Source organism: Aptenodytes forsteri, unplaced genomic scaffold (assembly GCF_000699145.1).
Source record: "Aptenodytes forsteri isolate BGI_AS27 unplaced genomic scaffold, ASM69914v1 Scaffold249, whole genome shotgun sequence".
Classification (NCBI taxonomy): Eukaryota; Metazoa; Chordata; class Aves; order Sphenisciformes; family Spheniscidae; genus Aptenodytes; species Aptenodytes forsteri.
In genome coordinates this window covers 81,925-94,151 of record NW_008796188.1, presented here as the reverse complement: position 1 = coordinate 94,151, position 12,227 = coordinate 81,925, and the positions used below count along the sequence as shown (strand labels likewise).

General features: G+C 43.4%; 1 protein-coding gene across 1 annotated transcript; it reads left to right on the top strand.

Annotated features, from left to right (window-relative positions):
• Positions 1-2,681: 2,681 nt before the first annotated feature.
• Positions 2,682-10,687, top strand: WNT9B (Wnt family member 9B). The gene is made up of 3 exons (XM_019474279.1): positions 2,682-2,931; positions 9,017-9,282; positions 10,201-10,687. Exons 1-3 carry the CDS (start codon positions 2,856-2,858, stop codon positions 10,675-10,677), a joined length of 819 nt encoding a protein of 272 aa, XP_019329824.1. The 5' UTR covers positions 2,682-2,855; the 3' UTR covers positions 10,678-10,687.
• Positions 10,688-12,227: the final 1,540 nt, after the last annotated feature.

Below are 12,227 nucleotides of genomic sequence, written 5' to 3'. Positions count from 1 at the left end.
AGTGTGCTTTCCTGGGATGTGAGTGCTGGAATCCCACTACCAAGCAAAGTCCAGGTCTCTGACTCTCTGGGTGAGTGTTGTTTCTCCCCCAACTGACATAACAGCAACACCTCTTCCTGAACCCAGCATTGTCCCAGTAAGTTAGGTACAGTCTGAACATCTCTAAGAAGTCAGACTTTTGTTGACATCTAAGCCTCTCCCTGCCCATGCTGGTGTTGGCATATCTCGATCTTCTTGAGCTTCAGAGCTTGTGCAGAGCATGTGCTTATGCACAGCATGTGCTTATGCACCTAGGGAAATATAACTCCAATGAACATGTATATCGGCTTTTAAGCACCACAGTGAGTCAGGCAAAGCGGTCAAGCTTGCTCATCATGTGCTGGTCTCACTCTCTTGGGTCAATCTTGTGTCCCTCACCACAGTTCCTCCCGCTCAGGACTGCCATGTCCCTTGTGCACCAGCTGTTGCTGCCCTCTCTGTGCAGTGTTTGGTGCCAGATAGGGCTTTGAACTGTGCAGTCTGAATTGCTCTCTGAAGCTCATCAAGCTGTGTTAATTCCAGTGTCTTGGGCTGAACCTGACCCCAAATATCTGTCTCTGTTTCCAGTATTGCCTGTTTATCTCTTGGCTCTCACTGCAACATCTCGTGTTTCTGTCCCCCAGTTCAGCAGTGACAACGGGATTAAGAGATTGTTCTCACTCACTTGCTTTCTAAAATTTAATACTTGCTGTGTGATTCACAATGATTCCTTGGTTCCTGGTTAGTTTGCAGGTCTCTGGATGATTTCCATGTGTTAGTTAATCACACTTGGGCCTAATTACGGATGTGTGAGTGCATCTGGAGGTTGTAGGCTACTGTGAGAATGAATGCAGAAGTGCTGCGGGTTAGGTCAGCTGAATTGTGCTATAACTCCCATGCCTGGGTAGACTGGATTGACTACAGAAAGATCTAGATAACTAGCTCAGAAATAGATGTCTATAAAGTATGTGGAGGACTAAAATCACAGCTGCAGTGCTTGACCTGCATCCTTCATAATGAAGGTTATATTCCTTATAAGAGTATGGTCTTACTTGAACAGTGGAGTGTTAGAAATGTCTGTCTTTTGCAGAGCCAGGTAAGTTTTCATCTTGGTCACCTCCATCGGTTAAAATTCTTTACTTGTGAACTGGAGTGTGGTAGGCAAGGCGGACACTTGTCACGTTCACTGACACAGACTTTCCTCTTCTCTCTCTGCCAGCACAGACTGGCATTTGCTGTGCAGAAACATACACCTGGGAACATGACCAGTCAGACCCGGTCAGATAATTTAGCTGCGAAAGAGCCATGCTTTTACAAGGAACCCGATAATGGTGCAGAGGTGAAGAACCTCACTTCCTACACTGCTGTGGGGAATTGCTTGTTTGGCATTGTACCAGCTTACTTACTAGTGTCCATCTCCATCTGGTTTGCTCAAGCGCTGAGCTGTGCAGGGAAGATGATGGAGTCTGCACTGCTGTGGGGGTGCTAGCAGCCAGATAGTCTTTGTAGACGCGCTTCAGAGATTGCTCCTGATTGCATCCCTCCCTATCCAGCTTTGCTTGTCTGACTCCCACACTCACTTCGTGGAGCAGCATAGCCCAGTTTGCCTGACTGGGGGAGAGGAACAAGAATCAACTGGCTCATCTGTTTGTCCATGTTGAACTACCTGTGGACTTGCAAAGAAAACAATGGGGTTTGGGGAAGGGGGGGCATGGTCTGCAAATGTTAATGTTGGAGCTGAGATGTGTCGAAACGTACGGTTTAGGAGGTTTCCATTTATCTGTCTGTTTGGTATTTTTCGGAGAGGGGGGGAGGTTGATACACTCTGTGATTCTTACCTGTTTGGTAATCAGGAGTGGCACTCCTGCTGAGTGTTGTGCAAATGCATGACTCTTCCCAGTTTATTTGCAGCCCTCAAATCTTGCATCAAGATTTGCATGATGTAAAATAATTTCTGTGTGTTCTCAAGCTTCCTAAAGATACTAAGGGAGATAAATTTTGCAAGAAAAATATTGTCTTGCCATGAAAAGTGAAACCATTTGTCTCAAAAATTTGTGCCATTTTTCAGTTGAATCACATATAAACACATTGCATTTGGCAATACCTTTTTAGTTGACCTTTCCTTTAATTTTTCAGCAAGAAAATATTTTCCAGCAAAAGTCGTGCTTGCTCTAGAAAGGTGGTCATTGATAACGTCTCCCTATTGGTCTTTCCTAGCTATGTCTAGTGGTATGGCACCAGTGCACACAAAACCCTGAAAAGACGTGGTTAATGCTTTATGGAGTTAGCTGTGACATACAGTGACCTGCAGCACCGCTGAGTAAAACAAATCTCTGTATGTGACGGTGAATGTACTGTGAAGGAAACAAAACTGCAGGGGTGTAAACATGTCCTCTTCACGAAGTCGAGAAAACTTCCCACCCAAGGTTGCTGGTGACAACACACATGCATTTCTTCTTTCTCCCCACAGTCTGCTACTTTGCCTTGGTGTGTGGTGGAGATGGGATACTAGATCTAATCAGTCTGTATTGATTAATCCTCTGAGCTGGTAAAGTACCCTGACCAGCAGCTTTCTCAATATTCTTCCCTTTGATCACCTTTTCTCCTCCATGACTGCCGTCTTCCATAACTCACTGCTTTTTCTGCTTTCTTTCAGCTTGACTGGGAAAGAAGCTCTGACCCACTTTCCATCCCTGGGACCCTCCACAAACTCTGCCCAGGGGAAGGTCCACGTGAAGCAGTGTGACTTGCTGAAGCTGTCCCGCAAGCAGAAGAGACTTTGCCGGAGGGAGCCTGGCTTGGCAGAGACCTTGCGGGATGCCATCCGGCTTGGGATCATGGAGTGCCAGTACCAGTTTCGCAGCGAGCGCTGGAACTGCAGCCTGGAGGGACGGACCAGCCTACTGAAGCGAGGTACAAGGTAGTCTTTTGTTTGCAGTATAAAATCTCTCTTGGTGCTGTAGCCCCTGGAATATGCATCTCAAATTAAGCAAAGTCGGGCAGTAACCAGGGAGTGCAGAGATCATCTGTTTTGCCTAGGACTGGGAGCTGTGCAATTTGGGCCCTTTTGCCACAAAATATGCCTTATCTTCATCTTTCCTGTACGGTTTGTCATGGATTGAAAAGTAGAAGGAAGTTCACACCCTTGGCTTCTGGATTTTTGTCTGAGACCAGAGTTTCCTAGGCTGGCCATCTTCCTTGGCTGGCAATCAGGGATGATACTGTGAAAAATAAGGGTTAGTGCTTTATGTCAAGGGACATTTTAAGAAAAGACTCTTTTAGCTCTTTGGATATTTTCATATGTAAATCTCTGTTGTATTCAGATCCAGAATTTAATCCTAATTTACTGTTTGAAAAAGCTATTTATCAGCATTAAGGTGTTTTGATGCATGTTTACAAATATCTCCTAAGGCTCTTTCACATATAGTTGGAGTTTCTGCAGAAGTTCAGACAGAGTGGACAGAAGAGCCACTGGCTTCTGTTTCACAGAAGGCTTGAGAGGAAGAAAATGTTCTGTAAGTAAGTTCTGTATTTGAGGTAGGAGGGAGCATAATAAATCCTTTAAATTATAAGAGTTTGAGAAAAATAGAATGAAGATAGACCCTGAAACTATTTCTTACTAAAAGTTCCCAGAGCATGCACGTACACTCTGCTGAACCTGTCCTCATCCAATCATGCCTGACCAGCCTATTACTGAGTTTCAGCCCTTCAATAATGTTTAGTAGCATTTACTGAGTTTCAGTCTTCAGTATTAATTGAGTTTCAGTCCTTTGATAATGTTTAGTAAGTTAATGTCTTAAAAGAAAAGGGCTGAATAAGCGAATATTAACTTTGATGAAATTAAAATGTTAATTTTAATTAGCATTGGGATTGAAACTTTTTAACATTTCCATTTAAAATTATCAAATTTTATTAAAATAAATATTAAGTTAATATTTTAGTAAACCAGCACATATAAGATCAGATTTACTTCATTGCAAGGCTCTATTGTGAATTTTTTAGCACACTGTGGAAGAAGCTGTTCATGCTCATTTTGAGTGACTTTCTGACATCTGTACCTTCATCAACCTCAAAAAACTTGAAAATGACAATTGAATAATCCTCATCTTCAAATAGCTGGAAAACATTTAATTATCTCGTGGTGGCATGCCTCAACATTTCCATGGACTCCTGACTGACAAAATAAAATATCACCTGTAATTTAAAACCTGTTTTGGCAGATGAGGATAAGTGTTTGAAAACTTTTATTACACAATCTTAAGGATCAAATGATGATTTAATACAGAAAAGTATGCTATATACATCTCCTTTATGAAAGGACAGTTGGCTGGAAGCAATTATTAGTTCTCATTTTCCTTTAACTTGCAAATAGGTTAGTTTCTTTCACAAAGAACATGAACACTTTCAGTTGCCAGTTTTGATCTGTTTCTCACATATTCCTACTGCTGTTTTGTTGCTGCCTTGGAAATTGTTGGTCAGACAATGGGCTCTGCTACTTTCACCCAAGTAGTGATAGAGAGTTTTAGAAATGATTAAATCATTTGATATCGCCATGGTCCTAGAGAAACTGTAAAGAAAACCACACACTTTTTAACTGTCTTTAATGGTCTTATGAGTGCAAGAGGGGAAAAAAGATCATGTCCCAGTGAGATGATTCATTTTTGTAATAGGTGAAAAGCCACGCTTCATTTGCAGTGACAACTGAAAATCTTCTGTGACTGATTGGGATCACCTATACTTTTCCTGTTCCTACAGATGCCAACATCTTTTTTCCTGTATTTACATACTTTTAGTAAGTAAAAAAAATGCCAAGGGCTTTCTGGATTTTGAAATGCCAGATTTATTTTCACAGTCTGCACCATCTGTTGTTTTACATTGACGCTCCTCTGGATACAACTGGGAAACTCCTTTTGCACAACCTACAATCCTTCTATGACTAGTGCAGTCAGTTATGATGGCTATTACTCTTCACTGATCCATGCAAAATCCTTCTCAATTCCTTCTCCACTTCTTTAGAAATCCATGAAAATAGGTAGATTTAAGATTATTCTGGACAGACATTTCAAGCCATCTAGTTGGTGTCTTTATATAAAGTTTGTAAAGCAATGACGATCTTTTGGTTTCCAAGGTGTGCCATAAAGGCAGTCAATTGCTGCTGGAGGTCCGGTAAGCAGTATTTAATCTCAAACATGGTGATTTGGGGAAAATAAATACCTATAGCAAAGACAGCTCAGATCCAGTGACTCAGAAAAATCCTTCTTGAGAAACGAGCACTCTACGATCCTTCCCTCCGTCAATCCATTTCTTTGCTTCATGTTGGTCAGATTCTTTGATCTTCAAGCAGTGGTTTCACTGATATCATGAGGAATCTAGGAATGGTACAGCACAGGAGCGGTGGCTGAGAGATGTGGAATTTCCATAATTGGAGATTTTGAGAACTCAGTTGGGCAAAGCCCTGAGCAACTTTATCTGGCTTTGGAGTTAGCCCTGATTTGAACAGGAGGTTGTACTAAAGACCTTGAAAAGTCCTTCCATCCTAAATCTTTCTACAATTCTTTCTGGTCTGCTCTTTTTTTGTTTGTGCAGTGGTTTCACTGATATCATGAGGAATCTAGGAATGGTACAGCACAGGAGCGGTGGCTGAGAGATGTGGAATTTCCATAATTGGAGATTTTGAGAACTCAGTTGGGCAAAGCCCTGAGCAACTTTATCTGGCTTTGGAGTTAGCCCTGATTTGAACAGGAGGTTGTACTAAAGACCTTGAAAAGTCCTTCCATCCTAAATCTTTCTACAATTCTTTCTGGTCTGCTCTTTTTTTTGTTTGTTTTTTTTTTTGTTTGTTTGTTTTTGTTTGTTTGTTTGTTTTCCCCAGAGAGATGTGTCTTCCACTTGCTCTGAAATGCTCACACTATCTTTATTGCAGCATTGAAAAATCTTTGAGCATCTTGCCTTTGGCAGAATCACCACAGGGCTAAACTCCTCCTATTATAGTTTTCCTTGTGGTCTAGAGCATACCACACCACAGAACAGTGTCTTGCCATTGCAGCAAACGTCCTTCTGTATTTATAGGCTGCTGAGCTAAGAAATAATTCCAGAGAACTCAGGGGAAGACTTGTACATGTGCAAGGTCCTACCAGGGGGAGCTGGCTTGCTTCAACATCTTGAAATTCAACTCTGTGCTGGATGTTTGCAACCAAACTGACAAGCAAAGACATCTGCATTTAGGTGTTCCCCCTTGCATCGTGTGTTTAAGATTTCATTATAGTCACTGGCAACTCAGTCAATGGGGTCAGGAGGGTGACTCATCCCTAAACCAGACCCTGACAGCCTGGGCATCAGGTCCAGGCTCCACTGGCTGTGGTGACAAGAGCTCCATTGACATAGTGGGAGGTTAGATAGCCAGGATACATGGAAAACCCACCATTTAGATCTTCTCAGATCATGTTTGTTGGAGCTGATCCCTGCTCATTTGTGCTATGTCCTACTGAAAATCCAGCTTCAACAGCTGCTCTGTTGCTCATTGTTATTCCACAAGGCCTTAAGGAGCATTCAGTTTTTCCTTTACTCATGTGATCCGTGAATTAAACAATTAAACAGTGATCAGTCCCTTATGACAAAGTAGAAGGAACCATCTTAGACTTTTCAGACAAGCATTTGGCAGCCTGGTGATATTGAACCTTTGCCATAAAAGGAGGTGGGAGGGGGGAGAAGAAGGAGACGATTTGAAAGTATGCTCGTTATCTTCAGTTACTGCTGTCTGCAGTGGCCTGACCACAAGCAATGGTCTCTGATTTCAAGTGGGTTGAAATCTGGCCAGCACTTACATGGAGTGCCACAGAAGAAACCAAACCATCACTGGTCAGAAATAGCAGAAGCAGTGTGGTATTCCACAAAGTCAGATTTAGCAGGGTATGTGGAGCTGACTGGTACTGCTAGCTTTATGTAGTATGGGAAAGTGTTTCCAAAATGCTCTCCTCTCTTCTGGCATCAGTATGTCAGACAGGATATTGGGAATCTGGTAAGCAATTGGAGATTAGCTACCGGAATTATTTTTCAGATTTTGGATCTCAAATGTATCTTATCCTCTCTTATATCCTTCATTTGGGTTAGCCACTGTTTGAAAATGTGTGAGCATCATGTTGCAATCCATAATCTGTATTGACTGTGTCCCATATCAGCTTTTCCAAAACTTTTGATGGATTTGGTGACATTTTTTCATTATTATTCCAATACCCTTGAGAGATTTTACAGAGCATCATCAACCAGAGAGCTTAGTTGCAAGTTACTTGTCCCAGTGATACAGCAACTAAAATGGTGAGGTAGGAAGCAGTTTGTTGATGGATTTCCTTGACCTCCTCCACATTTTCTTGACTCTCTCATCCATGTCTGTACTGTTGCTAGATCCTTCATCTAAAATTCTGGGATTCCAATGAGCTCCTATGAAGTCTATATTGAAGTTGCTAATGCAGCCTCTCCATTAAGTCCATGATTAGTCAATTTTTCATTCTTCTCACTGATAGCTATCAGAAGAACTCTTTGTCCTGTTCTCTGGTCAGATTTATGGTGACTTCACCCGGATCTCAGACCAGCCAGTGGTCTGATGTATTATTACAGCTGGATGGGAATTCTTTGAGGGAACAAAATGATGGAAAGATTTGAGGTTGGACTGGATGAATTCTAGAGGTCCTTTCCAACCTCTGCTGAAAGCAGGGCTAACTGCAAGACTAGATCAGGTCTCTGGGCTTCTCCCTCTCTTTTCCATTTTTGAGGGAAACAGATTTGTTTCCTTCTGACGTGGAAGGAAATTTGGCATTTTCCAGTGTGGAATATTCGTTTGCTTCAATATGTTTCTTTCCATGCAATGTGAAAGTGTTCTATTTTTCATAAACCAAAATGTTTCTGTTTTGCCCAATCTTATCCATTTCTGCACTCTGAGCTATTGATCAGTCACCTGTCTTTCTCTTCCTTGCTCTACTTCCTAAATTGTGGACTTGTTAAGCAATTTCCTATTAATAGTTTTAATTTCTGCAAATGAATTTTGGAGGAAATGTTAAGATTTTCCCCTGGATTAAATAGGAAAGAAATAATCAAACCAAAATATTTGGGGGTTTAGGTCAGGTTTGTGTCAATCAGTGTTTTCTGGAACTTCTGTGGAGCTCATGGGTGCCATATCAACATGCCCATTCCTGTCCGATTCCATGTCTTCAGACTGAATTTCTATTCAGGCACTGTACTTTCTTTCCTGGTTAAAATGTCATGGTGTGTCATAGTCACATACCTCAGGGTAAACATAGCCAAGCCGGGAAGCCTGCTTTAGAAAGGAGAATAGCTTCAGAAAGCATCACCACAGTCATTGGGAGTAGATAATTTACAGGGAAGTGAGAAAATCCACTCATGTGAGGGAGAGTTCGTCCTTCTTGCCCAAGATGTCCTTCAACATAGAACCTTTCCTAATCAAACTACTTGTAATCTTTCCATATGAATACTACTATACTGTGCCAACACAGTCCCAGATAAAAACATTTTAAAACAACGGGTCAGATTTTTAAAATATTTTTTCAGTCTCTACTAAATATTTCCTGATTTTAAGCCACAACATGATTTCAGTGACAGTTTCTATTCACACCTATCAGCTCTGTGGTGGGTATGAGGATGAATGGAGTTTCATGACTGTCACTTTTTGCAGTTGAATATTTTCCCAGGATTTTTTGGCTGTTGCCACCCATCCCTTCATTCATGAGGGGTCTTCTGTCTCCATATTGAATCAGTCACAGCCACCAGGTGAGACTGGGGTGTTACTACACCAGTTACTTCAAACATGATATTGAGATTCTCTGCTAGGAATGGTGTGCAGGTAATGGAAGAGTTTTGTCTCTTTGTATTTCTAAGTATTGTGCTTGGTTTTAGTTCATGGACAGTCAGGAGAGCCAGTGAGGTGGATGAACACCTTATTTTGCCTTTTCTGCTCCTACCCTCTCCTAATCCTTCTCCTGTGCAGGTTTTAAGGAAACTGCCTTCCTCTATGCAGTGTCCTCTGCAGCTCTTACCCACTCCCTGGCCAGAGCGTGTAGTGCTGGGCGCATGGAGCGCTGCACCTGCGATGACTCCCCAGACCTGGAGAACCGCAAGGCCTGGCAATGGGGCGTTTGTGGAGACAACCTCAAATACAGCACCAAGTTCCTGAAAAAATTCTTGGGTCAGAAGAGGATTGGCAAAGACCTGCGGGCCAAGGTGGACATCCATAACACCAATGTTGGCATCAAGGTGAGGAGCTGCAGCAGCAGCAGGCCTAGAAAGAAGTCAGGACTCAATGCAAGTCTTCTAACCCATCCTCAGCCGAGGCTGTTTGTGGGAGGGGTATTCACTGCCCCTACTCACAAACCAGACCTGTTTACCAGTGTGTTGTGGACCTTATGGTACTGAGAGCTCCCTGGAAAGTCTCCTGAACTTTGGTGTGAGGAGTTGCATGTTGAATGGCAGAGTAGCATCCTGTATCCTCTAGTGGTATCAGGGGCTGAGTGACAGCAATATGCAGCACGGTAACGGCTGTAAAACTCACTGGCTGAATTACTCCATGGGTTATGCCACAGCCACAGGGAGTTTTGAGAAAAGCTAGAACTTCAGAGCTGGTGGGACGTGTGAAGTAGATTAAGGGTTGACACTCTTGAGATCAGTTTTGAGTCTGCTAGTGATTTGCTATGGAACTAGTCATGTCACAAGTTTGGGTCAGGGAGACCATTAGATCAAGCATTTTGGCCTGTATGTTACAGGCTAATGACTTATCATTGTTTTCCGTTTACTGAGTTCAATTACTTGTTTGATTAGAGCACTATCTTGATTTGAATATACCAAAGGGAATCCACCATGCTGGAGATACTCAGTTTCATGGTTGACTACTCGTGCTATTCCAAATAGGCTTAGTAAGAATTTGACTGGCCTCAGTATTCAGCCATTTGTCCTCATTCAGGCTTTCTGCTCTCTGGCTCACCAGTCAACTCTGTTGCCATTCCTCTGTTGTTTTTGTTTTTGTTTTTGTTTTTTTACTTTTTCCTCAATAAAATAGGAATAATACCAATAAAACTGAAGTACTTCCAGGCTGTCTGCAATCTGAGGTGTTGCCTCTACCCAGAACTAGGCTCATGGTCCTGGCAGATAATGACTACCACTTCTCTTCCTCATCAGGCTGTGAAAAATGGTCTCAAAACCACATGCAAGTGCCATGGTGTCTCTGGCTCATGTGCTGTCCGGACATGCTGGAAACAGCTTTCGCCTTTCCATGAGATTGGACGACTACTGAAGCTGCGCTACGATGATGCTGTCAAGGTCTTCAGCACCACCAATGATGCTGTGGGACACTCAGAGCTGGCTGGCCCACAGAGACACAGCCATTCCCCCAAGCACCCGGCTTCACCCCGCTCTACTGACCTGGTGTATGTGGAAGACTCCCCCAGTTTCTGTCGTCCCAGCAAATACTCCCTGGGAACTGCTGGGAGGACCTGCTCTCGGGAAGGCAACTGTGACAGCATGTGCTGTGGACGAGGCTATAACACCCAGAGCCGGCTGGTTACCTTCTCTTGCCACTGTCAGGTGCAGTGGTGTTGCTATGTTGAGTGCCAACAGTGTATGCAGGAAGAGGTGGTCTACAGCTGCAAACAGTAAAGTTAGTGCTAGAAGGTCAAGACAAGTCCTAGAGTACAAGAAAGCAGTAGGGAGAGAGAGACATGATTCTTTGCTGTGGGGTGAGGGCAAAGGCAAGCACCAAAAATGTCCAGTGCTCCTATTATCTCAGTGTGGAGATCCTCCGATCTGGGGAGAGCCCCTGTATGAGGGGTGAAAAGCAGAGGTTTTGTCAGGTATCAGATCAGGAAGGAGGGACAGAGAGTCGGGGTAATGTGGGGACAGCAGGAACACTGAAGCAGTCAAAAATACCTCTCTTGAGCTAAAAATTGTACTCTCATCTGCAGGAGTATCCCCCTCCTCCATCCCTCACTTGCACTTATGTAAATGTGTTGGGGTGGTGACATTGAAATACTGAGGTCTTGTGCCCTGGTTCCTGGAGAGAAGAGAATTAAGGGACCGGGGAGGCAACTAACCAGAGACTGGATCCTGATGGAGCAGGGACAACCGTGTTCCTGCACCAAGGCAAAAGGACTCTGGCAGCAGGGGATTTTCAGTGCTGTTCTCTGGGAGCTGGTTGAATCCTTTCTGCTTTGAACTCAAAGACAGACTGTTGAGTAGTCTCATCTTGATGCAAGAATTGTGCCTCAGAAATGCCAGTTTACAAACAAATGGAGCTCATGTCCATCATCTCCCAGGTCTATAGTTTGGACGTTAGACTCCAAGTGCATTTTAACCACGTTTTAACCTTGCTGTACACAGGAGACCTGGAATTGCCTCTGTTATGGTGCATGTATCACAGGAACTCAGCTGAGGTCTGTGAAGTTACCCCTCTACAGCATGCTGCCTCGCAGGGGGTTATTTTATGGTGGTGGATCCAGGGTGATGGTGCCAATTATGCATCTCTCTTTCCCCCCCCCAAATCAAACTATCAATCGTCTTTTTGTATTATGTGCATCACTCTTTGCCCTGGTGCCTGAGGTGCCTCACATCCCACAGTTCTGCCCTGTGCTAATGACAGGTAAAATTTCTGAAAGGGAATTAGGAACCACAGGAATTGGGGCATCTTAAAAATTTGCAAGTCATGAGTGACAATCTCTGCACTGAGAAGTTAGATATATCTAGACAATGCAGGCACCTGGCATGAGAGAAGGTGACCTGGGGGAAAGAGCACAGCCCATTACGGAGTTGTGATCCCCTGACTTTGAGTCATGTTTTTCTAGTTAAGTTAAACACAACAGAAACAGCCTGTGTTGTTTCTCTGGTTGTGTCTTAGAGAGCAGTCTTGGGAATGGCAGTGAGGCAGTCCCTGACCTGGCCACCAGGTACACATAGAGGGGTGTAGGACAACCTGTCTGGGTGTTTAGCTGTATTACAGTGCTTGGCAGTGTATTTGCCTGCTCCAGGTCTCTTCCTGGTTAATCCTGCAGCAGCAGTTAGAGCGTTTGTACTGTGAGCAGCTCTGGACAGTCCCTGAGATAACAAAGCTGCTGTATTTACTCAGTTGTGGTAATGGCTGTAAACCAGCAAGCAGGATGCCGGTGTGGAGATGGGCTGGTGCTGAAAAGAATATTTAAATCCTTAAGCTCAGA